This window comes from Panthera tigris, chromosome D3 (genome assembly GCF_018350195.1).
Source record: "Panthera tigris isolate Pti1 chromosome D3, P.tigris_Pti1_mat1.1, whole genome shotgun sequence".
In the NCBI taxonomy this organism is placed as follows: Eukaryota; Metazoa; Chordata; class Mammalia; order Carnivora; family Felidae; genus Panthera; species Panthera tigris.
This window is the reverse complement of record NC_056671.1, coordinates 35,922,734-35,944,984: the sequence shown is the minus strand read 5'-3', so window position 1 is coordinate 35,944,984 and position 22,251 is coordinate 35,922,734. Positions and strand designations below refer to the sequence as shown.

Below are 22,251 nucleotides of genomic sequence, written 5' to 3'. Positions count from 1 at the left end.
AAAGAGACTCTACGTGGCAGCAAGATCAAGGCTGAGATCAGAGCTCCAGTGGGGTAGCCAAGCCTGTCAAATTAGCACAATCCCGGACAAAATAAATGATAAACTGGGGGTCAAGGCACCTATACTCAAGAAGAGTAAAATGCATGGATTTTAACAACCTGAAGTTAGCACATCTTTTGTTCACAGAGACTCTGGATGCTCAGTGTCATATTTCAGGATGCCAGTCACACTGGCATAGACCACAAGAACTGACATAGAAAACCAGTTACCGGATAGTTATTTACCATGAGAGATACCACTGTCCATCAGACAGAACTGTGTTGCAAGCCAGCTAAAGAGGAAGATGCCTTGGCAGAAGGTTACCTCGTGTCCTGGCATCAGAAGAAGGGCCACAGAGTTCATTTGTTGATTCAACAGGCACATACCCACTGCCTGGAGAGCTGGCACCAAGCAGATGCCCAGTGAGAATACAAGAATGAGTGAGTGAGGGAAGGAATGCATAAATGAATGAATTGGGAGTCACTGGGCCAGACACCAGTTAGGCAGTAGAACATTCCAACCAGGCAAGAAGGACATCTCATGTCAGCCTGACACAGCTTCTACTGACCTGGGTGGATTTGGGGACCATGATCTCCAACGTCCGCGACTCTTTCTTTCCAGAGTTACAGCTGGTCAACTCCAGTTCTCATGAACTCTCACTTTTTCTTCCGATGTGCCAGCCAATCAAGGCAGTGTTTCTGGAGATAGTCCATTCTGTTAAACAACTTAGCTTCTCTCTGCCCTGACCCTACTTCTGCATATCCCACCTTCCATAAGCACTTTATATAATCAATTTTATTTGTCCATGATTATTATTTACTGATAATTTGAAAAAGAGAAGCCTAAAAATAATGTCCTTCAGAGACTGAGCTAGGAGCAAACTTCTACATGAAAATAACCAAAATGTGGAGAACGAAGGTTTATAGCAGAAACAGCACCCAATCTTCAACTACCGCACTACAATTGAAGCTTTGCTCTAGTGACTTCCTTCTGTTTGCCGTTGATCTGTTTTTCTTCTACATTTCTGCCACATACCCCATGTGGTCTGAACATTTTAAATAAGGATTCTCAGAAAGATAAATATGGTTTCTGTTTTCCCAATTCCAAATTCTCCCTCCAGCCTCTGAAGCGGTCAATAATGGTGCTTAGAATAGGTATACTTAACTCTCCTTGGCAACTCATACTTGGGGCAGAGACTTCCCAGTGTTGATGCAAGTTCTACACACTCTATGAATAAGCTCTCGTCTCCTGCATTCTGGCCTCCAGATGGAGATGAACCCTTGAAATTATTTCGCAGTACAATTGAAAGAGGAAAAAAATGTTTTAATCAAAAGCTAAGCCTTCAGTAAGCAACTTTTGTTTTTATTCTTTCAAATACCAGTGTGTACATTACCTGACATTGTTCTGCCCAGCTAAGCTGTTCCCATATTGCCAATGAGTTCTAGACTTACTATATCCTCTTTGAGGTTGATTTAAAAGTATTCCCTGGTAAAATGGAGGATTCTCTAGTTGTCAACTTGAAATAGGGAGGCTTTGAGGATGTGTCATTTGTACCTGGGCAGACAGGGACCCCTCATGAGGTCTACATATTCCATATTCCCAGTGCCAAATTCTCCATGCAGGGTCCACTGCATGTTACTCTCCATGCATAGTTTTCCAAGGGAAAATGAACAATTGCAATTAACAGCCTATCTACAAACTTCCTTTGAAACTATAATTTTTCTTCACCAGATTAATTTCAACAGAGACTGGCCAATTAACCAAAAGGTCAGACCATAGACATTTCTCACCCTATGCTCTTAATAAACTCGCTCATTAGTAGTGAGAACGTTTAAAGACAGGTTGCAAATTAAAAGATAAAACCAAAAATAGATTGCAGTAGGTGACATCCACCCTATTGTTATAGATGCCTTAGTGCAAACAGGTCCCTCGAGTAATGGAACATAAATTAACACAGAATAATTTGAAGAAAAATGATGCTGCTGTCAAGCAAGCCCTCAGTTTTGGATTGTTTCAAATGCCTTTTAAATCTGTAAGAATAATTTACAGGTGTTCATTTGAGGTAGAAAATTCTAGAATCTTATCAAGCTGATAGAAACTGTAAAAGTCTTGAAACCCAGCTCCTCTGTTTTGTCATTGAAACAGACCTTAAAGCAAAAATTGATGTAAGTCACTTTCGTCCGTATTGTCCCAATGAGTCATGTACACAAAAGTATTTGCAAACTGTGAGGATTGACGTTCATATTTACATAGATTTACATGCGGATTTACATGCAGATGACATACATTTACATGCAGTGTCCAACATGGGAGAAACCTAATGTGTTTCTGATCTCCTGAGGGCCTTTTTGTTCAACAGCGAAGAAACAATAGGAGGTCACATCTCTCTTCCAGGATCAGCCCTTTGAAAATACAGAGCTCTGGCTGAAAACCCAGGGCTGCAGGCCCTGGTGCTGCCTTCCTGGGCCCGCAACATCATGGACTCTTTCAAAGCAAAGACATTGCTCTCAGACCTAATTTATCCAAAATTGTACAAATATTTCTGTGAACCTACCAAGTGTCTGCCTCACAACCGTGTTGGGAATACAGCAGTGACCTCAGGAATTACATCGTGCTGGTCTATAAATAAACAACCGTCGCTACTCTGTGATTTTGTAAGAACACCAGGTTTGGGAACGACTTTAGGCTATTTCTCTCCCTCACCCATCCTCCATAGCAGGTGAAAAAGTGAGACCCAGTGCAGAACTGGAACCACTTTCCTGTCACGATCAGGTTCCTGTGTCACACAGCGACACAGTTTTGAAGAAGTTTGCAGCAGACAATTTAGGAAGTTTCTGGCCATCGCAAGTTGCTTTTGTTTCTTGCCTTCTTACTCAAAAGGATGCTTCTGGAAATTTCTTCATGCAGTGCCCCATGCTGCCATTGAAAATTTGAGATTGCCTACACTGAGCTATGTCTAGGGAATCAACTTCTCTCTATTTTATTCATTTATTAGAGTTACTCTCTTTTTCCTTAAATAAAAGCAGATCCCACTTGTATACTGAGAAAAGCTTAATTAAAGGATTTAGAGACTAATGAAAGCTTTTATTTCTCTGCCAGTGGCCCCTGAAGCATATAAACATAGGTTTTTCCCTTTGCTTTATGTCTCCTTGACAGAAGGCAGCCAGATCCTGTGGGTCACCAAACCCCTCCATTCTGAGGGCCGCCATTCTTCTTTTTTCTCCTTGATTGCCTTCTCTCTGTTCCCCTCTTCACAGAATGAACAAGTACTCAAGATGAGTTTATGAGGGTTCTCTTTGGAGACAGGCCTGATGAATGCTCTGTGACTCAGCCAGCAAGAGGCTCGTGTGGTGCGAACATCTGTCATGTTCCTCCCTTCTGAGGCTACAAACACTTTCTCATGCGCCTCTTCCCAGCTCTTCAGGCAATATTGCCATACAAGCCCTCCCAGGGATCAAGGACCGAAGGTCCCTCCGGTAGCGGGGCCTCTGTCTCTGCAGTGTAGAGCGCATTATTGCCACACGCTGCCTACCAACCCTTTCATTCTTTTCTATATAAGAGTTTCTCTTTGGAGGCCTCATCTTTACCCCTGTCACTCAGATCTGATTTGTCTGCCTTTAGCGTTCAGCTTTCCCTGTCAGGAATGATAGCAGCCTTTGCCTTCCCATTCACAGTGGTACCACCGGGAGCCGAAAATGTTTATGCACCTGCTAGGAAGGCATGATTCTTAGAGGAGGGCTGGCTGTCATCCCCAAAGAACAAAATCCACATAATGGTTCCATCTAGGTAAATGGAGTTTCCGGAAATGCTTTGGAACATTTTAGTTTTAGGTACAAGTCACGCTAAGAGTCACCCCCTTGCTGGTTTTATTCACACATATTCCTTTGCTTATGCAGTATGGCCACAATCAAATCTTTGAAACCGGGGTCCTAAAATTCCTTCCATATACTAACACTTTTTATGTCAGTAACTAGGACAAGACTTCTCCCATCCAAGAGGCAGTGGAAAAGAGAGGCTGACGAGCGTGGATACCAGAGTTAGGCTGGCTAGGCTCAGATGCCAGCTTTGCGAGCAACCTTTCAATAAATATGAGCTATGATTCTTATCTTATCATTATCATTACATGAATTCCAAGAGACACATTTTCAGTAACACATAGGCAGTTCAGGTTTAACCCAGGAATAGTGTGTACCCATATAGTTGTCGTAAAAATGAATAATTCTACATGAATTAATGCTTCCTTCCAGAAGGATGTCTCAAAGGGAACCACTTACATTTTCACCAATATCCTGCATCCTCCCCAAAGTGCAAAGAGTATCATCATCTTGAAACAAAAGACAGACATGGGTTGGAAAGACAATAAGCTGTATCACAAGCTTGGAGAAATCAATTTTGCTTCCATTGTTGAAGTCTTGCAGAAATTGAGCAGCTCCAATAGCAGCAAAGGACACCAGCCTTGGTGTTCTGAAGGCTTCCCTGAAGCACACAGAGGGTCAGATTGTAATCAGTGAAAACAGCCATATTGCAAAGGCCAGACAGGTTTCTTCGCAACAGGCTTTGTCCAGACCACTTTCTGAGATAAGAATACATAAGGATATTTTAGAGAGGAGTTCTGTAAGGCTGAGAAACTCCTGGAGAACAATGGGGCTGAGAAATGATCTCGTGGAAGAGAGAATAACAATGACAGAGGAGCAGAGGGGGGAAATAAAGGGAAAGATGGCTGCTCTTGGCCTCCTTCAACCTGTGCGTTGGGTGGGGCTGGTTAGATGGGTACCATCTTCTGCTCGGCTAGGGGTTAACCGGATGCCTAAAAGTGGTCAGTTACAATCTGCACCGAAGAGCCAGGAGCAGTGTGGAGCCGAAGCAAAAGGAATTCCTGCAGACCACTTCTGAGATCCAGTTCACACAGCAAATTCCCAGGAAATGCAGGTGTCCCCAAGCACTGCGTGTCAGCTTAGGAAAAGGACTGAGGAGTCCATAGTTAATGGGTGTCCAATGAGTTTAAAGAATTACTGTTCTTTTTAAATTATATAACAGTATCATTGTTATGCTCTTTAATATTTTTTAAGTTTATTTATTTGTGAGAGAGACAGAGACCGTGTAAGCAGGGGAGGGGCAGAGAGAGAGGGAGAGAGAGAATACCAAGCAACGTACAGCCTGTCAGCACAGAGCCTGATGGGGGCCTCAAACTCATGAAACCGTGAGATCATGAGCTGAGCCGAAACCAAGAGTCAAGACGCTTAACTGACTGAGCCACCCAGGCACCCCATGGTTATGTTCCTTAAAATATAGGGAGATACCCAGTGAAATACTTATATGCAGGCAAGAAACCATAAACACTACACTTGCAAATAATCCTCCCCATGGCTTCAGGTAAAGGTGACTTCTACCCTGACCCACACCCAAAGCCTCACTACTTACCCAGGGGAAAGCAAACAGGATATTAAAATTTTTCACCAATAATTTATTAACATGTTTCCAAAACAAAATTCCTAGCAACACAATTAGACCAACCTTATTCCACTTAGGTTTGACATATAGACAGATTTTTTTTCTATACTTGCTTCACATTTAGAACACTTCGATCACTTTCGAAACCTTTTTAGTTTTGAGTTTGTGTGCCAGCATTTTTATAGAGAAAAATATGTTGATATTTTTTTCTTTAGCAAAACCCAAGATTGTAATTTAAGTCATCATAAGGCATATGTGTTATGAGAGAAGCCAAAGCTATTCTTTAAACTTGATTTGGGATTTTATCATTCCACAAATTTATCTAAATGGTTAAAAGTGTGTACATGCTTGTGTGTCGAAAATAACTTATTTGAAGACTCCCAAGGGTGATCGTATAGATTTTTTTTCGAAATGCTTTATTTAGGTTAATTTTAACATGTGTGGCTTTTATTAAGGAAAGAAAACTTCTAAAAATATTATGACAAACTTAGGTGACAAAGCCACTATTTTCATTTATTTCCTTATTTCCAGGTCTTAAAATTCCTGGTAGGGGAAAAGGAAGAAAGCACTCAGAATACCTGACTCATTTTGTTTTCAGTTTCCTTTAAAAAAAAACAAAAAAAAAAACGTGCTTCTTTATTTTTGCTGCGACTTGTGACATAATTAAGACTGGTGTGGAAATGCAGGAATTGTATCCTAGCAGGGATAAATTAAGGAAAACCACAACAAAAACTGTGAAGGTATGTAAAAATTTACAACAGAAAAGAAAGGAACTGTAATAATGACCAAAGAAGGTAGAATGGACTCATACTGGAACTGAGGTACTAGACAATACGAATATGAAAAATGGGAAGGTAGAGATTAGAATTTTAAAATACCAAGTGCCTTGTATTTCTTAGGAAGAAAATTGGGACCGATTAAATGTATCTCTTTATTAAGACATAGCAAAGGGTATCTACTGTATCATTCGTTATACTTTTTGTCGTTAAATATTTCATAACTCTTCAAACCGAGTAAGTGAGTAAGACAAAAGACACATTACTAACCAAAAATAAAGAGATGATGGTGGAAGGTTTATGACCCACAGACAGAGGCTTCCCGGGCTGTTTTAGAATCTGCGTGCGGCCTGTCCATTAGGGTTTGGTTTGCACCAATTTTCTCTTAGTTAAACCCGACGTGACCTTTTGGGGTCCAGTCAGGATGGCATATGTTCTAGTAATGCACCTGGAAGCCAACATTCCACGACGCTAATCATCTAGGGAAAGCCCCGAATATTTGCACAGTTAATGTTGGCACACTCTCTGATTTCCGCCTGAAAGGCCAATTTTAGGGAATGGGATGGTTGCTCATGGATATGGCAGGAAGCGTGTGCCTCCTTTTAGGTTGTAAGAGTAGCACGCACCTGTGAGCCAATCTAGAAGAAACAGGGTAATTGGGAAGCAGCTGCTAACCTGAGTGGGCCAGGCAAAGGGGAAAGACCCACAGTGGGGAAGCCTCCTCCAGGGTAAGAAGGGATCTATCTTTGTGCGAGAACCACCAAAATCAGTAGCTGCGCACGCTATTTAACAGCGTGATTTAAGTCATCGCTTTTGACACTACTTCTAAAAAGGTGTACTTTATGCCTATTTTCTCTTTTGCTGTCACTAAGTGAAAATTCCAGTAGGCTGCTGAACATTGCGAACTCTGTAATTCTGGGCGTAGAGAATGCTTCCCGTAAGAGCCATCCTTGGAAATCCTGTTTTATCATTGCCACCAGTTATATTTTTGAATTTAGTTAAAGAAAGTATTCCCAAGTTTTCCCCATCACACAACAGTCCTCAGTGTTTGCTCCTAATTTTTTCATTGATTTCTGTTGTTGCTTTAAAACGGTAATATCTGGGAGGGGGCGATATTCTTAGCAATTCAGGAAAATGAGCAAATCACATCTCATGCACCCAGCCGTCTCAACTTCGGTTTCCACTTTCTGCAGCTGAAACCAAAAATTATTCATAAAAATTCCATGATTTTAACATAAGTAGCCTCAGGGGAGAGCAAATGCACCTATCAAGTAAGTATTGTTAAGGATTATTAATGCAGAAGCTGACTGTTTTCTGTGTCACCATTATCGTTTTTGTGATACACGAGGCAGATTTCAGTCCGTAAGACATGGTGGCATATTTTACCTTTTACATTTCACTACGGCTACAAATGAAAAGCTACTCAATGTAAAATTATAGATGTATTACAGAACTATCATACTGAAAAATCACATAAAGTTTTCTAATAAAAACTTATTCAGAAACCACTGAAGGGACATCTAATGCTCTGAATGTTGAATAACTGACTCCATAATACTTATTCTAGATTATTGCCAGCAGCAACAATAACAATAATGGATCAAAAATTTAGGGCCACTTTTATTTATGAGCAAGAGCTTTAAAATAAATGCATAAATCCTAGGCCTGTCTTTTTCCACATTCGTATTCCACCTTCAGTGGCCGTCTGTCCTAATGGAATGAACTGGATGCTGAAGGACTTGACCAAGCCCAAGCCGGGCCAGTGCCCAAAGCAAGGGCTCCTCGGTTTTCTGCAGCCACTTTGCCCTTAGGTTCCCTGCCCTCTCCCTCTGTACTTCCACCATTCGGTGTGTACCCCACACCAGACACAGCCCCCCTCCCACGCCCAGGACCCGTCATGTCACATAGGTGGAGAACTGATGTTCACAAACGAGCCTTCCACCCCGGTCTGTTGAGGTCATTCTGAAATTTAAAAAGTGCAGGGTGCCCGGGTGGCTCAGTCAGTTAAGCATCCTGCACTTGATTTTAGGTCAGGTCATGGTCTCACGGTTCATGGGATGGAGCCTCCCTCACATTGGGCTCTGTGCTGACAGTGTGGAGCATGCTTGGGGTTCTCTCTCTCCCGCTCTCTGTCTCTCTCTCTCTCTCTCTCTCTCTCTCTCTCTCTCTGTCCCTCCCCCACTCATGCCCTGTCTCCCTCTCTGTCAAAAATAAATAACCTTTTTTTTTTAAGTGCAATTGTATTGACCTGAGTTGGAATCCCAGCTTCAAAGACGCCCAGGTGGCTCAGTCGGTTAGCATCTGACTTCTGCTCAGGTCATGATCTTGTGGTTCGTGAGTTCAAGCCCCATGTCGTGCTTTGTGCTGACAGCTCAGAGCCTGGAGCCTGCTTCCAATTCTGTGTCTCCCTCTCTCCCTCTCTCCCCGACCCTCCTATCATGCTTGTCTCTTTCTCTCTCTCTCTCAAAAATACCTAAAAACAAACAAACAAATAGGCACTTATTCTCCTAAGCCTGGTTCTCATCTTAAAATAGAAAAGTACACAGTTGCAGAGATGCATAAACGACAGTACACATAAGACACACCTGGCCCGAGGGGCTCATCACTGCCCCTCATTTAATTGTTCACTATCTTTGTCATCCTGCTTCCCAAGTCCCCTTTACTTTCCAGCCCAAGGCCCTCAGCTCCATTGCACCAGGGACAGCAAGAATCCAGTTCAGTGTTGTCCACAACCGCCCTCCAAGGGCAGCCCGTCTCCCCGGTCTGATTCAGATGGGATCCCCATCTCTGCACTAGGTCACCCAGAGTGTGCCAGCTGCGCAAGGCCATCCGGAGGCCGGTCACCCTGCCGACCACTGTTCTGACCTCCCTACCCCCATACTCCACACGCTGCGGAGGAATCACCATGTGGAGCCATGCCACCACTGTCTTTGGGATTCCAGACATTTCCACACTGCCTGGACATTTCCACACTGCCTGGACATTTCCACTGCTGGTCTCTGCCAGCCACCTACATGTCCAGGGAGCCATCCTTGGAACAGTTCAACATTTTTTGATACACCTAGACTAAGATATTTAAAATGTGCCTTTCTCATTACTCGTTGCGTTATCTCTCTATTTACTCTTTGTTTGCTGTTCAGATTCGACATGGTCGTGTTTCTTGAGAGTTTTCGGTCAGTAAATAAAATGGGTCCCTCCACCATGGGCACACATCTGTCTGCCTGCTGCAGGAGAGCTGAGCGGCTCCCTCTGGACTTGACCTTCTGGTAGCTGGACTCCCTACTTGTTAAAAGGAGATAGTATTAAATGTTTTCTAAGATGAAATGGGGACTGATGTAACTAGAATAAACATTTTATGATATGTGATAAATATATTTTGACTGCTTTATAGACTTAAGCATATCTAGCCTGAAAGAAAACACATGAAACCTCCAACCACGGGTTTCATCCAGAAAAATATGGCACTCAAGCCAGACATTCCACTTCCATTTTTTTTTTTTAATTTTTTTTTTAACGTTTATTTTTGAGACAGAGAGAGACAGAGGATGAACAGGGGAGGGGCAGAGAGAGGGAGACACAGAATCCGAAACAGGCTCCAGGCTCCAAGCTGTCAGCACAGAGCCCAACGCGGGGCTCGAACTCATGGACCGCGAGATGGTGACCTGAGCCGAAGTCGGCCGCTTAACCGACTGAGCCACCCAGGCGCCCCATTCCACTTCCGTTTAAAAGAATAAGTGTTACCAGCCTCTACTGCTTTCAAGTGTTCTGAATTCAGAGCATCCCAACATGTACCAAATTACTCTGATTTCTTTTTTTTTTAATTTTTTAAATATTTATTTTTGAGAGAGAGCGAGTGAGCGAGAGTGGGGGAGGGGCAGAGGGAGAGAGGGAGGCACAGAATCTGAAGCAGGCTCCAGGCTCTGAACTGTCAGCAGAGAGCCTAGCACGTGGCTCAGACTCACGAGTCATGAGATCACGACCTGAGCTGAAGTCAGACGCTTAACCGACTAGGCCACCCAGGCGCCCCACCCCGACTTCTACTGTGATCAAATACAGGTTTCAATGGCATTGTTTAACAAATAAAGTTTTCTCTTTATTTAAAAAAAATACTCCATTTCTAACATCAAGTTTTACCCATAATAGAAATTTGTTTCAGACAAAGGAGGCAGGAAGCCCTGTGATTTTTCAGAGTCAGTATTTCAGTCAGTTGCTTTGTTTCAGACCTGAGCAGCGCCCCACAGTAGTCTTTGAGATGGGTGAGAGTTTTGTCAAGTGCAAGAAAGCCCACTGTGCATGGGGGCTCCTTCTTGAGGAGATCAGTGTTGATGGCGTCTGTATAGACTTAAGTATCTAGAAATGAATCCTTTTAAAACTAATCACGTACCCCATGGAAAATCTCCATGTGTCTCCAGAAGTGTGCATAGCTCAGTTTGAAATGGAAGTATCTTAGGATTCTTACTTTACTTCCCTTTAAATGAGAATGTAATATGTCCTTGACTTTTCTCTACCTTCTACAACTACAGGCTTCTTGAAAGTAGGGGTTATTCTTCTGTAATTCACATTGGCACCCCTTCTACACCTCAAAGAATTTTATTTTACACCTTCTACGCCTCAAAGAGTGCCTGGCACAGAGCAGGCTGGGTGCTCACCTATAGATACAGGCTGCACCCTCACATTCCCACCAGGGGCCAGCAAGGGGGTGTGAATGAGGGAAGCAAGCTAGGTATGAGACCATTGGGCACAGAGAAACTGTGACCCGAATGGGCAGGTCCGCGTTCACAGACCTCCAAGGAAGACGTACATTAAGAACAGACTGGCATCACAACTGACTGTAAATGTTTGAAGAAACAGGGAGCCATGGTTTGGGTCTCGGAACACTTGCCTGATGAGGTGACCTTCAGTGGGCCAAGCCGAGACGGATAGCAATCGGAGGAGGGCTTCTGCACTGCAAATGATCCTGACTGCTGGCAGCTCAGGACCTAGGAGAAGTAGGGGCAGTGCAGAAGGGGACTGCGGCTGGCCATACTCAAAAAGTTGGATTTGATTCTGTGGCAGGGGGACCCATGGGAGGCTGGAAGGCAGGAATCACCCTGATTAAAATTATGCGTGTTTGAAGAGGTATTTTCAGGTGGTCGACGTGGGTTTTCTTCTGTGATCCTCCTGCCGGGATCATGATGACTGCGCGCACGCCCCTGTCGGTTAGAACCCTTCTGAGTCGCTTTTGACATTGCCACGGAGGCAGCGTCACACAGTGGGGAAAGGCCTCACATGTCAGCTCTGCAACCCACGAGCCATGTGCCCTCAGACAATCTGCCTGACTTCCCCGGGGCCCCTCTCCTTCCAGTAACATGCACCTGTTACACTGGAATGCAGTCTTTTTAATGAGTTACTTTTTAACGAGTGACTGCACGTTAAACTACTTCAAACGGGACCTGAGAAACAGCAGGTGCCCAAAAGAGGTTAGGTATTAGTCTGTTCATGACGGGATCACATTTTGAATTTGTACTATCGTTCTTCCCTTCAAAAAACTCCAATATGCCACTGTGAGCTTAAGGACCTTGATTTCTTGGCGGTTCTGGTTAACACAGAAAACACACCATATAGAAATTAGAACATGAAGAAAAGGGATACAAGTCTTCTCTCAAGATTTGAAATTACGATTTTTTTAATATGGCTCACTTTCCATGAACTGAAGAACTCACCTTACTCAATAGAGCCCATCCTTGAATGTCTTTCATTGATGCTTGTCATTGCTTTTAATTTTGTTTTTTATTGTGCTCTAGTCCCTCCTGACCTTTTTATTGTTGTTGTTGTTGTTGTTGTTCCTTCCGGGCTCAGTGGTGGTAGGAATGGCCCCTGCACACAGTTTCTTCTTGGCAGAGGTCCACGTGAGTCCACCATTGTGAGGGAAACAATGTATTATCAGCCTGATATTCTTGAAATTTTGAGACCTTCCCTTGCACGCTTGAGTCCCTACGGGGACAACTGCTGGGAAGAACTTTCTTGCCTGTTGTGCAAACATCGGTAAAATGCAGCCACAGCAATCCCAGAGGCTCCCACCCAGACACAAACTGCGGAAATCATCCTGGGGCTGTCGCTCACAGCCGTTCGTCCCTCGAGCGAGGGAGGTTTTCCGGAGTCCTTTGCCTACCTCTGTAGATTCCTTGTCTTAGGAGTTTAGTTGTTTGTCCACCCTGGAAGCAATCCCCAGTGACCTCTCTATATTTGTCCTCGTGGTAAGGGCACGTGCCACACCAGCTTTTGGGAGACAGACATCAGAGGCAGAGGAATGCTGACTCTCCCCTGGTGTTCCACCCTAAATCTCAGCTCTGTCAGGGCACCGGTGCCAGGGATAACCGTCTTGTATCCTGGGCATTTATCTGGAGGCTCATGGTGACCAGGGTCACTCAGACCCCACCAAGAGCTACCAAAATCAAAGGGAGTGGATCTTGGTATCAGTAAAGCCTGTCTTGTGCTGGCCTCTGGCATGCTTTTTGATTTTTGTTAGAAGACATGTATCTCTGAGTCATAATTTATTCGTGTCTTGGGAAATAATTTGAAATATATTATTCAGTATAATTGGAATAATTTCAAAAAGAAAAGAAAAACAGGACTGATCAGTTTTGCATTAAAAACCTTAAATTCCGGGGTGCCTGGGTGGCTCAGTTGGTTGAGCGTCCAACTTAGGCTCAGGTCATGATCTCGCGGTCCGTGAGTTCGAGCCCTGCATCAGGATCTGTGCTGACAGCTCAGAGCCTGGAGCCTGTTTCAGATTCTGTGTCTCCCTCTCTCTCTGCCCCTCCCCCGTTCATGCTCTGTCTCTCTCTGTCTCAAAAATAAACGTTAAAAAAAAATTTTTTTTAAAAACCTTAAATTCAGGTGCCTTCCTTCTTCCTTTAGTCCCCTTCCCCTCCAAAAAAAGCATGAAAACACAAACCAAGATTTGAATGAACATTCATGAAAATATCTTGCATCATTTGTCCAGAGGACAAAACTCTCCAGTGCCCACCCCCGAACAGTTTTGTTGGTGAACCGCCATGGTCACCAGATCAGGGAGGTCATGTGGTGTGTCAGAAAGGGGGCTGCTCTCAAATGACAGCACAGTGGCACACACGTGAAGGGGAGAAGAGACCAGGAAACCAAGTCAAAACTACACCGGGGGAGATGGGGACCCTCTCCTTGCATGTTTTTTTCTTCCTGGGATCAACTCAGAATAATCTTTGTGTTCAAATTCATTTTCAGATATTAGCCCAAACTGTTACAGTTCCTCTGGATACTGATTGCAATTTTAGCATTGAAAAGAACATCACCTATTTCATTTTTCTAGCCCAGTCTTTTTTTTAGTCTAATTTTTCTATCCTTTTTTTTTTTTTTAGTCTATCCCAATCCTTTTTTTTTAAGGCAGCAAGTAAGAAAATCATCAAGAATACCATTTATATAATCACCCAAGCGAACCACTAATGCTTATAAATGCCCTTGATTTTAAAGTTAACCCATGTGTAGTTATGTAAACATTAAAAACCCCTATCACCTTCATAGCCTCTGAGCCCCCTTGGTGAAGTGATACAGCCATGTTCCTAGATGACATTTTATGTACGAAGTTCCTTCTAAATCAGAGAGAAATGGGATTCCTCCATTCAAATTGCTGGTACACAGAGTTAGACTAATTAGTAGATTCAGAACAAATCTTTGGTGTTCCACAGTTCACCTCCTCCATATGAGACCACCTGATAGGTCGAAGGTAGAGCCGAATGTTCCTGATGCTCTGGATCCGTGGTTCTCCACCAGGAGAGATTTGAAAATACACCCAGGCCTAAGCTCACCCCAGACCAATTAAATCAGTCTTTTGGGTTAGGATCTCAGAATTTTTTTTGAATTTTTTTTAATGTTTATTTATTTTTGAGCTAGAGGGAGACAGAGAATGAGTGGGGGAGGGGCAGAGAGAGAGGGAGACACAGAATCCGAAGCAGGCTCCAGGCTCTGAGCTGTCAGCACAGAGCCCGATGCGGGGCTCGAACCCACGAGCTGTGAGATCATGACCTGAGCTGAAGTCGGACGTTTACCCACTGAGCCACCCAAGCTTCCCAGAGCTCAGAAATTTTTAAACATTTCTTAAACATTTTTAAACATTAAAAAAAATTTTTAACATTAAACATAATGTTTTTAACATATTTTTAAACATGTTGTTTTAACATAAAAACAGATTTTTAAACATTAAATTTAAACATTTAAATATATTGAGAGAGAGCACAGGGGAGGGGCAGAGAGAGAGGAAGTGAGAGACAATCCCAAGCAGGCTCCGTGCTGTCAGTGCAGAGGGAACACGGGACTCAAACTTACAAACCGTGAGATTATGACCTGAGCCAATAACCAAGAGTCGGACGCCCAGCCGACTGAGCCACCCAGGCACCTCGGATCTCAGAATTTTTTAAAAGCTACACAATAATCATAACCTGCAGCTAGAGTTGAGAACCACTGCCCTCGGTAGGGAACAGTTATTGGAGGCCAGGACGGCACTCTGGTTACCTAGGGAAATGGACTGAGTTAAGTTGAGAGGCAAAGCCTTGAGTCTGGGAAACAGAGGAGGGACTTGGTTGGTGGTTGGGAACAGTAGTCCAGTCACAGCACTCTGAGGCCTGCCTGATCACTGCTCTCACACATTCCGAAGAGACCCTTGCAAAAGATGCCCCCTTTCAATGAACTGGAAAGGAGTGAAGCCGATGTGCTTTCCAGCTTCTATAGATAGTCTCCAAAATAGAAGTCGAGGAAGGAAATCATGCAAATATGATCTATTAATATTCCTTAATCCTGAGATATGTTTTAGTATGTTTAATAGTAAATAATACAATCTATACATAAGCATATAGGCTCACTTCTTGATTCACTTATTCACTGAGCTCCTGCTATGTCCCAGGTGTTCCATAAGGCACTAAGGAAATTGTAGTAAAACCACAGCCACAGCCATGTTTCCCTCCAGGGGGATCTTAAATAATCACAAGGGAGTCTAAAGCTCAGAAAGGGGAAGTGAGCTGCACTTGGGAACTGGCCCACAGCTTGGAATATCTCTGGAGTGACTCCTGTTGGGCACGGAAGGGAGACGTGGCTTTTCTTCTGCAGGCACATGCCATCCACAATGCTGGAACATCTGATTCATCCGCTACAGCCATGGTCATCAGAACTCTTTCTGCAACTTGCAGACTAGGTGGCTCAGGCCCGTGTATCTAGTGAAGGAAGCAGAAAGTGCCTGGGCCGCCTCTTTGCAGAGGGGGAGGGGAGTCATGTTGGGAAGGCTATCTGTGTATACAAAGATAGACTCAGGGTATATTTGTTCTTGTGAATAAGTGACAAGCGGTTCAGGACACAATGAATGCTCCTGTCCACAGGCTACAAACATAGTGATGGATGGGATCCAGTGTTTACGTGTCCCCTGTGTAACCTTAGATTGAAGTCGTTGGAATCCTCAGCCCATGCCTCAGGAGAATGGCACGTGCGTGGGCTGAAATGGCGGGGCACAGCTTCATGAGAGGTGGCGGGCCTGGACCCATCAGGGGACAAGACACAGAGACATCAGGAGGTGGAGTCAGTTTTCACGGGAAGGGTGAGCGTGTAGTCAGAGCAGCAAGGAGGAATGATAGAAGCTTGTGTTGTAGACAGAAGGCAAGGAGGTTTTGATGGTGAAACTGGAGAAGAAAAATTACCCAAGAACCAGCTGATAATTGGTCAAGATGAATGGGAGGCACCCGAAGGGGGGCCCCGGGTGTGCCACCATTACTCAGTGTCCAAGCCTTAGCCAAGGAAGGACCACTTATAAATATCTTTGAACACACCTTGTCTTCGTGTTCATGCTTTGCTATTTATAAAATGCCTGAGTATGCATTAACTCCACGACTCCTCAAAATAACCCTGAGATGTGTCATTGAAAGCAGTATGTAGATAAAGAAAGATGAAAACACTGAAGCTTACAGTGGCTAACTTGTCCAAAATCACACAGCCAGTGAAAAGGTAGCGGCAGATCTCAAAGTCAGATATTTGAGTTCCAGATCCAGTAATCTGCATTGTCAAGATCCTATAGTACAGCCGGGTCCTGGTCCCAGCATGTGCCTGGCCATTTGTATGATTCCCCACGTATCATGTGGCTCTTGTGGCTTTGAGGTTGTGCTCCTCTCGTTTCCTTGCATTTCTCCTTGTTCTTTTAAGATTTGTACTGTTAGGCTTACACCCTCAGACATGCATGAGCATCAAGTAGAGATTAGGGTTTTTACAAATCTGGTTTCGAAGAAATGTTATATTCCAACTTCCTGTACCTGCTTCTATAGAACTGGCATTTTGTAATGCCCGCCTCCCCCCCTTTTTTCCCGGGTCCATAAGAAAGAGCTTTGGAATACTCAGATCCCGGGAGTTGAGCAAGGAGGTACTGATCACGTTCAGTGACAGGAAGTACATCTGCTTAAAAGTCTAATTTCTCTCTCACTTTTGGAAGTCAGGTGAAAAAAAAAAAGGATTAATTTGACAGATGGCACAGAATAAGAAAAATATTAGAAACAAGAAGAGGCCATTTTTCCTACAGAGGCTCATTTCATTCTATATACCATTTCCCTGGGATATCTGCCAATTGTTAGCAGGAAGAGTGATGTTATCCATTTTTTAAAATTTCACTCTTGAGTATTATGGAGATAAATAGCTAAATGATGGAGAAATAACTTTCTTTCACAGCAGTCGTTTAAGAGAGGTAAAAAGAGCTCAAATGCAGAGACGTTTGATGACATGTGAAAATTCAGCCATGCGTGAAAAATTCAGTATCTCTGGAGGTGCTGTTTGAGCAAGGGCACCCATCAACACTAGCATCGGCACTGGAAAGGAGAGCTAAGCCCATCTATAAAAGTGAGGGGACTGCATGCGAGCCTTGATAGGTTTATTTGAAAGCCCCAGAAATTGGCCAGTTGCAAACTTACAAAGAGAAAAAAAAAAAGTCTGTGTTCTGTTTCGCTGCAGGACCAATGCAGGAGACCATCTATGACTTCTGGAGGATGGTGTGGCACGAAAACACCGCAAGCATCATAATGGTGACCAACCTCGTGGAAGTGGGAAGGGTAAGTCGGCTGTCCGCCTCCATGGCCACATGTTCCTTGCTCGGTTGGTAACGTGGAGTAAGGCCAGAATAGGCTTTTGAAGTATTGTGTGTATTTTAGCGAACGTTAACGACGACACCTCCTCCTGTCGCTTGCTGCACTTGCTTATAAATTATCAGTAAACATAGACCGAATTGCTTTCATTTGTTGCGATAGCAACAGACAGGCAAGGCACTCAGGATTTAAAAGCAGTTGTTATCTGGCTATATTGAGCACATGAAAACACCTCTAAGCACGAGAACACTTGTTGCTGGGTGTCAAAACACAAAGGGTGCTGCATTAGACACGACTGCATTCCCTAACTCCGGAACACTGACTCTGAAAACAGAGTAAGCCACTGGATGCAGTCCTGAGCTTGGCATTCCAGCATCTCCTCTTGCTTAGACTTTACTTTCCTGCTCCTCTGTTTCTGAACCTGTCAAATAGAGATCGTCGTCTTCCCCCTGAAGTCTTGTATTACTTTATCTGTAGGAACTGGTCACGAGAGCTGTTTTTATTAAAGCGGGAAATACTTAAGCAGTTATAACCTAGGTAGTGGTACGCTATAGGATTATTTCCAAAGTGAAATTTATAAATGAGAAATACACAGGGTGCAATTGCTTTGTTTTATAAGAGGGTCAATTCCATGGCTCTGCTCAACTCAAGAATCCGTTAGTTCTTTTTTTTTTTTTTTTAAGTAAAAGTTTATAATTTATTATGTACTTTGATTTGCATGTGTCATCTCATTAATTGTCACTTTAACGTTGTGAAGTAAGTTGGTATAACTTCCTAGGTTTTTTTAAATTTATTTATTTAAATTCAGGTTAGTTAACATACAGTGTAGTATTGGTTTCTGGAATAGAACCCAGTGATTCATCACTTACCTATAAAACCCAGTGCTCATCCCGACAAGTGCCCTCCTCTTAATCCCCATCACCCATTTAGCCCCTCCCCCCACCCACCTCCCCTCCAGCAACCCTCAGTTTGTTCTCTGTACTCAAGAGTGTCTTATGGTTTGCCACCCTCTCTGTTTTTATCTTAGTTTTCCTTCCCTTCCCCTGTGTTCATCTGTTGTGTTTCTCAAATTCCACATAAGTGAAATCATACTATATTTGTCTTCCTCTGACTTATTTCGCTTAGCATAATACACTCTAGTTCCATCCACATTGTTGCAAATGGCAAGGTTTCATTCTTTTTGATCCCTGAGTAGTATTCCATTGTATATATAAACCACATCTTCTTTATCCATTCACCAGTGGATGGACATTTAGGCTCTCTCCATAACTTGGCTGTTGTTGCTAGTGCTGCTATAAACATCGTGGTGCATGTGCCCCTTCAATTTATTTTGAGAGAGGGGGTGGGGAGGGGCAGAAAGAGAGGGAGAGAGAGAATCCCAAGCAGGTTCCACACTACCAGCACAGAGCCTGACACAGGGCTCGATCCCATGACCCTGGAATCACAACCCAAGGTGAAAGAGACAGATGCTTAATCCACTCAGCCACCCAGGCGCCCCAACCCATTACTTCATAGAAAAGGTTGACATTGTGAGATTGACCCTCAGCAGCAAAGGTAGCCTGGAGATTAGCCTAGAAGTGAAATACTGGGGCAGAAACCACAAAGGGGTTGTTGCTTAAGATTCTTGGTCAGCCTTAAAAAAGAAGGAAACCCTGCCATTCATAACATGGATGAACCTGGAGAACATCATATAAGCCAGTCACAAGAATACATGATTCTACTTCTATGAATTATCCAAAATAGTCAAATTCATATAAGCAGAGAAATACCATAGTGGTTGCCAAGAGCTGGGAAGAGGGAGAAATGGGGAGTTGATGTTCAATGGGTACAAAGTTTTGGTCATGCTAGATAAATAAGTTCTGGAGGTCTGCTATGCAAAATAGTGCTTATACAGTTAACAATACAGTTTTGTGCACTTAATTTGTTCAGATGATAGATCTTACATTAAGTGTTCTTACTACAAAAACAAAGAAAAAGGGACACAGGAAACTTGGAGAGGCATTGGATATGTCTGTTATCTTGGAAATAGTGATGATACCATGTGTATGCATATGTTGAAACTCATCAGGTTGTGCACATAAACATTGTATATTGGGGGCACCTGGGTGGCTCAATAGGTTGACCATTCCACTCTTGATTTCAGATGAGGTCATGATCCCTGGGTTGTGGGATCAAGCCTCGTGTCATCAGGCTCCACACTGCGTGATATTCTCTCTCTCTCTCTCTCTCTCTCTCTCTCTTTCTTTCTCTCTCTCTCTTCCCTGCTCATACTCTCTCTCAAAAAAATAAATACATTTTAAAAAATAAAAATAATTATTTTTTAATGTTTTTATTTATTTCTGAGAGAGAGAGAGAGCACGCGAGTGGGAGAGGGGCAGAGAGAGACACAGAATCCGAAGCAGGCTCCAGGCTCTGAGCTGTCAACACAGAGCCCGACACAGGGCTCGAACTCATGAGCTGTGAGATCATGACCTGAGCTGAAGTCAGAGGCTCAACCGACCGTGCCACCCAGGTGCCCAAAAATAAAAATAATTTTTAAAAAATAAACATTGTATATTGTAATCATGTATCAATTATGCTTCAGTAAAGCTGTTTCCAAAAAAAAAAGGATTTTTCAGAAGTATCAGGAGGTGCAAATCAAGAAGAGAGACATTCAGAAGTGGGAGGTACTTTCAGTTTTAGCAAAAATAGCAAACTAAATAACCTGAAAACCCTCCTTCTACAAACATCTAGAAATTCTAGATAAAATATAAATATATATTTTAATAACTTTGTATATTATATGCAAATCATATGTAAATATGTATGTTAAAAATATTTGGCTTAGCTTTCGAGAAAGGAAACTACTAGAAACCAGAAGAGTGAGAGCTAGAGGCCAGACGGAGAGTGGACACTGCCACTGTTCTTTGGAGGCTGGGTGGGTGGGGTGCGTCAGTCTTGGAGGGAGGTGGGGGACCTCAGACTTCATGATTTTGGATCTTGGGTTTTACACCCACCCAAAAACAGGAGATAACGTGTTAGGCCTGTGCAATACGAGGAATTTGAACTCGAGATTGCCACCTGACACCTAAGCTCACAAAAGGTAGGCACTCAGAGAAGGGACAGTGGAGGGGGACGCAGAGGGAGGTGGAAGAGGGAAGCCAGCTGGGCACCGAAACAGGGAAGTGAGAAAGAGACAAATCAGTCTTCACTGAGGATCTAGATGAGAAAGCATTTCCCCCAACTCATGGGTCAAAGCAAAATGCCCTGATATGAATCAGAACTTCCTAAGAACTGTGAATCATAGTATCATAGAGTAAACTTGTAGGATGCAGATAAAATGGTACCTAAAAGGGTGTATATGTTTTTAAGTGTCATTAGAAAAGAAGAAAGACCAAGCATCTAAATCAAAAAGATACGTGTTGGGGCGCCTGGGTGGCTCATTCGGTTAAGCATCCGACTTCGGCCCACAATCTCATGGTTCGTGAGTTCGAGCCCCGCGTCAGGCTCTGTGCTGATGGCTTGGAGCCCGGAGCCTGCTTTGGATTCTGTATCTCCTTCTCTCTCTGCCCCTCCCCTGCTCATGCTTGGTCTCACTCTGTTTCTCAAAAATAAATATAAATGTAAAAAAAAATAAAAAAAATATGTGAACGAATACAACTAAAGAAAAAAGGAAATAATAGAACAGAAAATTATTAAATTAAAAGCAAAGAAACAATCATGAAAATCAACAGAATCAAAAGGGTTTTGTGAAAAGATTCACAAAATAGACAAACATCTGGCAATCTGAAGTACAAGAAAAAAAGTCAAAAACTCTCAATATTTGAAATAGGAAAAAGATTCTTTTATCATAATAGATAATATGAATAGCTAACAAACTTGAAAAATTAGGGAAGTTGGGTAATTTTCTTAACAAGTATGATTTTCCAAAACTGATTCAAAATGGGACAAAAATTATGGGGCACCTGGGTGGCTCAGTTGGTTAAGCGTCCAACTTCGGCTCAGGTCATGATCTCATGGCTTTTGAGTTCAAGCCCTGTGTCGGGCTCCAAGGTAACAGCTCCAAGCCTGGAGCCTGTTTACAATTCTGTGTCCCCCTGTCTCTCTCTGCCTCTCCCCCATTCATCTCTGTCTCTCTGTCTCTCTCAAAAATAAATGAACGTTAAAATTTTTTTCTTAAAAAGTCTGAGTAGGCATTAATTAAAAAGTAAACAATGGTTAAAAATTGACTCGGGGAAAAGCACCAGTCTCCAAAGTATTAACAGGTGTGTTCTACTAAATATTCAAGGAATAGATAATTCAAATCTTACGAAAATTATTCGAAGGGAAGAGAAAAGGAAGACTTCTCCCCCACTTTAAGAGACTTGTATAACCTTGATATCAAAACCAGATGGGGACATAGGAAAATAGAAAATTATAGGTACCACAGATTGGGAAGAGAGAAATAGACCAACAGATCAAAATAGCCCAGATGTTGACTATAGCCATATGTAGGAAAATGTGTAAATAGTGGGGAAAGCATGAGCTTTTCAATACACTGAGCTAGGAAATTTGCTTATCGGTGTGGACAAAAGAAAAAATCATAAAACACCAAAAACAAACGCCAAATAAAAAACAAAAGGTAGGGGCACCTGGGTGGCTCAGTCAGTTGAGCGTCTGACTTCGTCTCAGGTCATGATCTCGCGGTCTGTGAGTTCGAGCCCCGCGTCGGGCTCTGTGTTGACAGCTCAGAGCCTGGAGCCTGCTTCGGATTCTGTGTGCGTCTCTCTCTCTCTCTGCCTGTCCCCGCTCATGCTCTGTCTCTGTCTCTCTCTCTCAAAAATAAATAACATTAAAAAAATTTTTTTAAACCCAAAATGTAGCTTTAAATTAAGCTTTAAACC

At 43.0% G+C, this 22,251-nt stretch overlaps 1 protein-coding gene across 2 annotated transcripts in view; it reads left to right on the top strand.

The window, feature by feature from the left end:
- The window catches only part of PTPRM (protein tyrosine phosphatase receptor type M), a 788,961-nt gene that overhangs the window by 713,281 nt on the left and 53,429 nt on the right, over positions 1-22,251 (top strand). For both annotated transcript variants that reach the window (XM_042962258.1, XM_042962257.1), the window contains one exon: positions 17,259-17,356. In XM_042962258.1, coding sequence (XP_042818192.1) covers positions 17,259-17,356 — 98 coding nt within the window. The remainder of the gene's footprint in view (positions 1-17,258; positions 17,357-22,251) is intronic.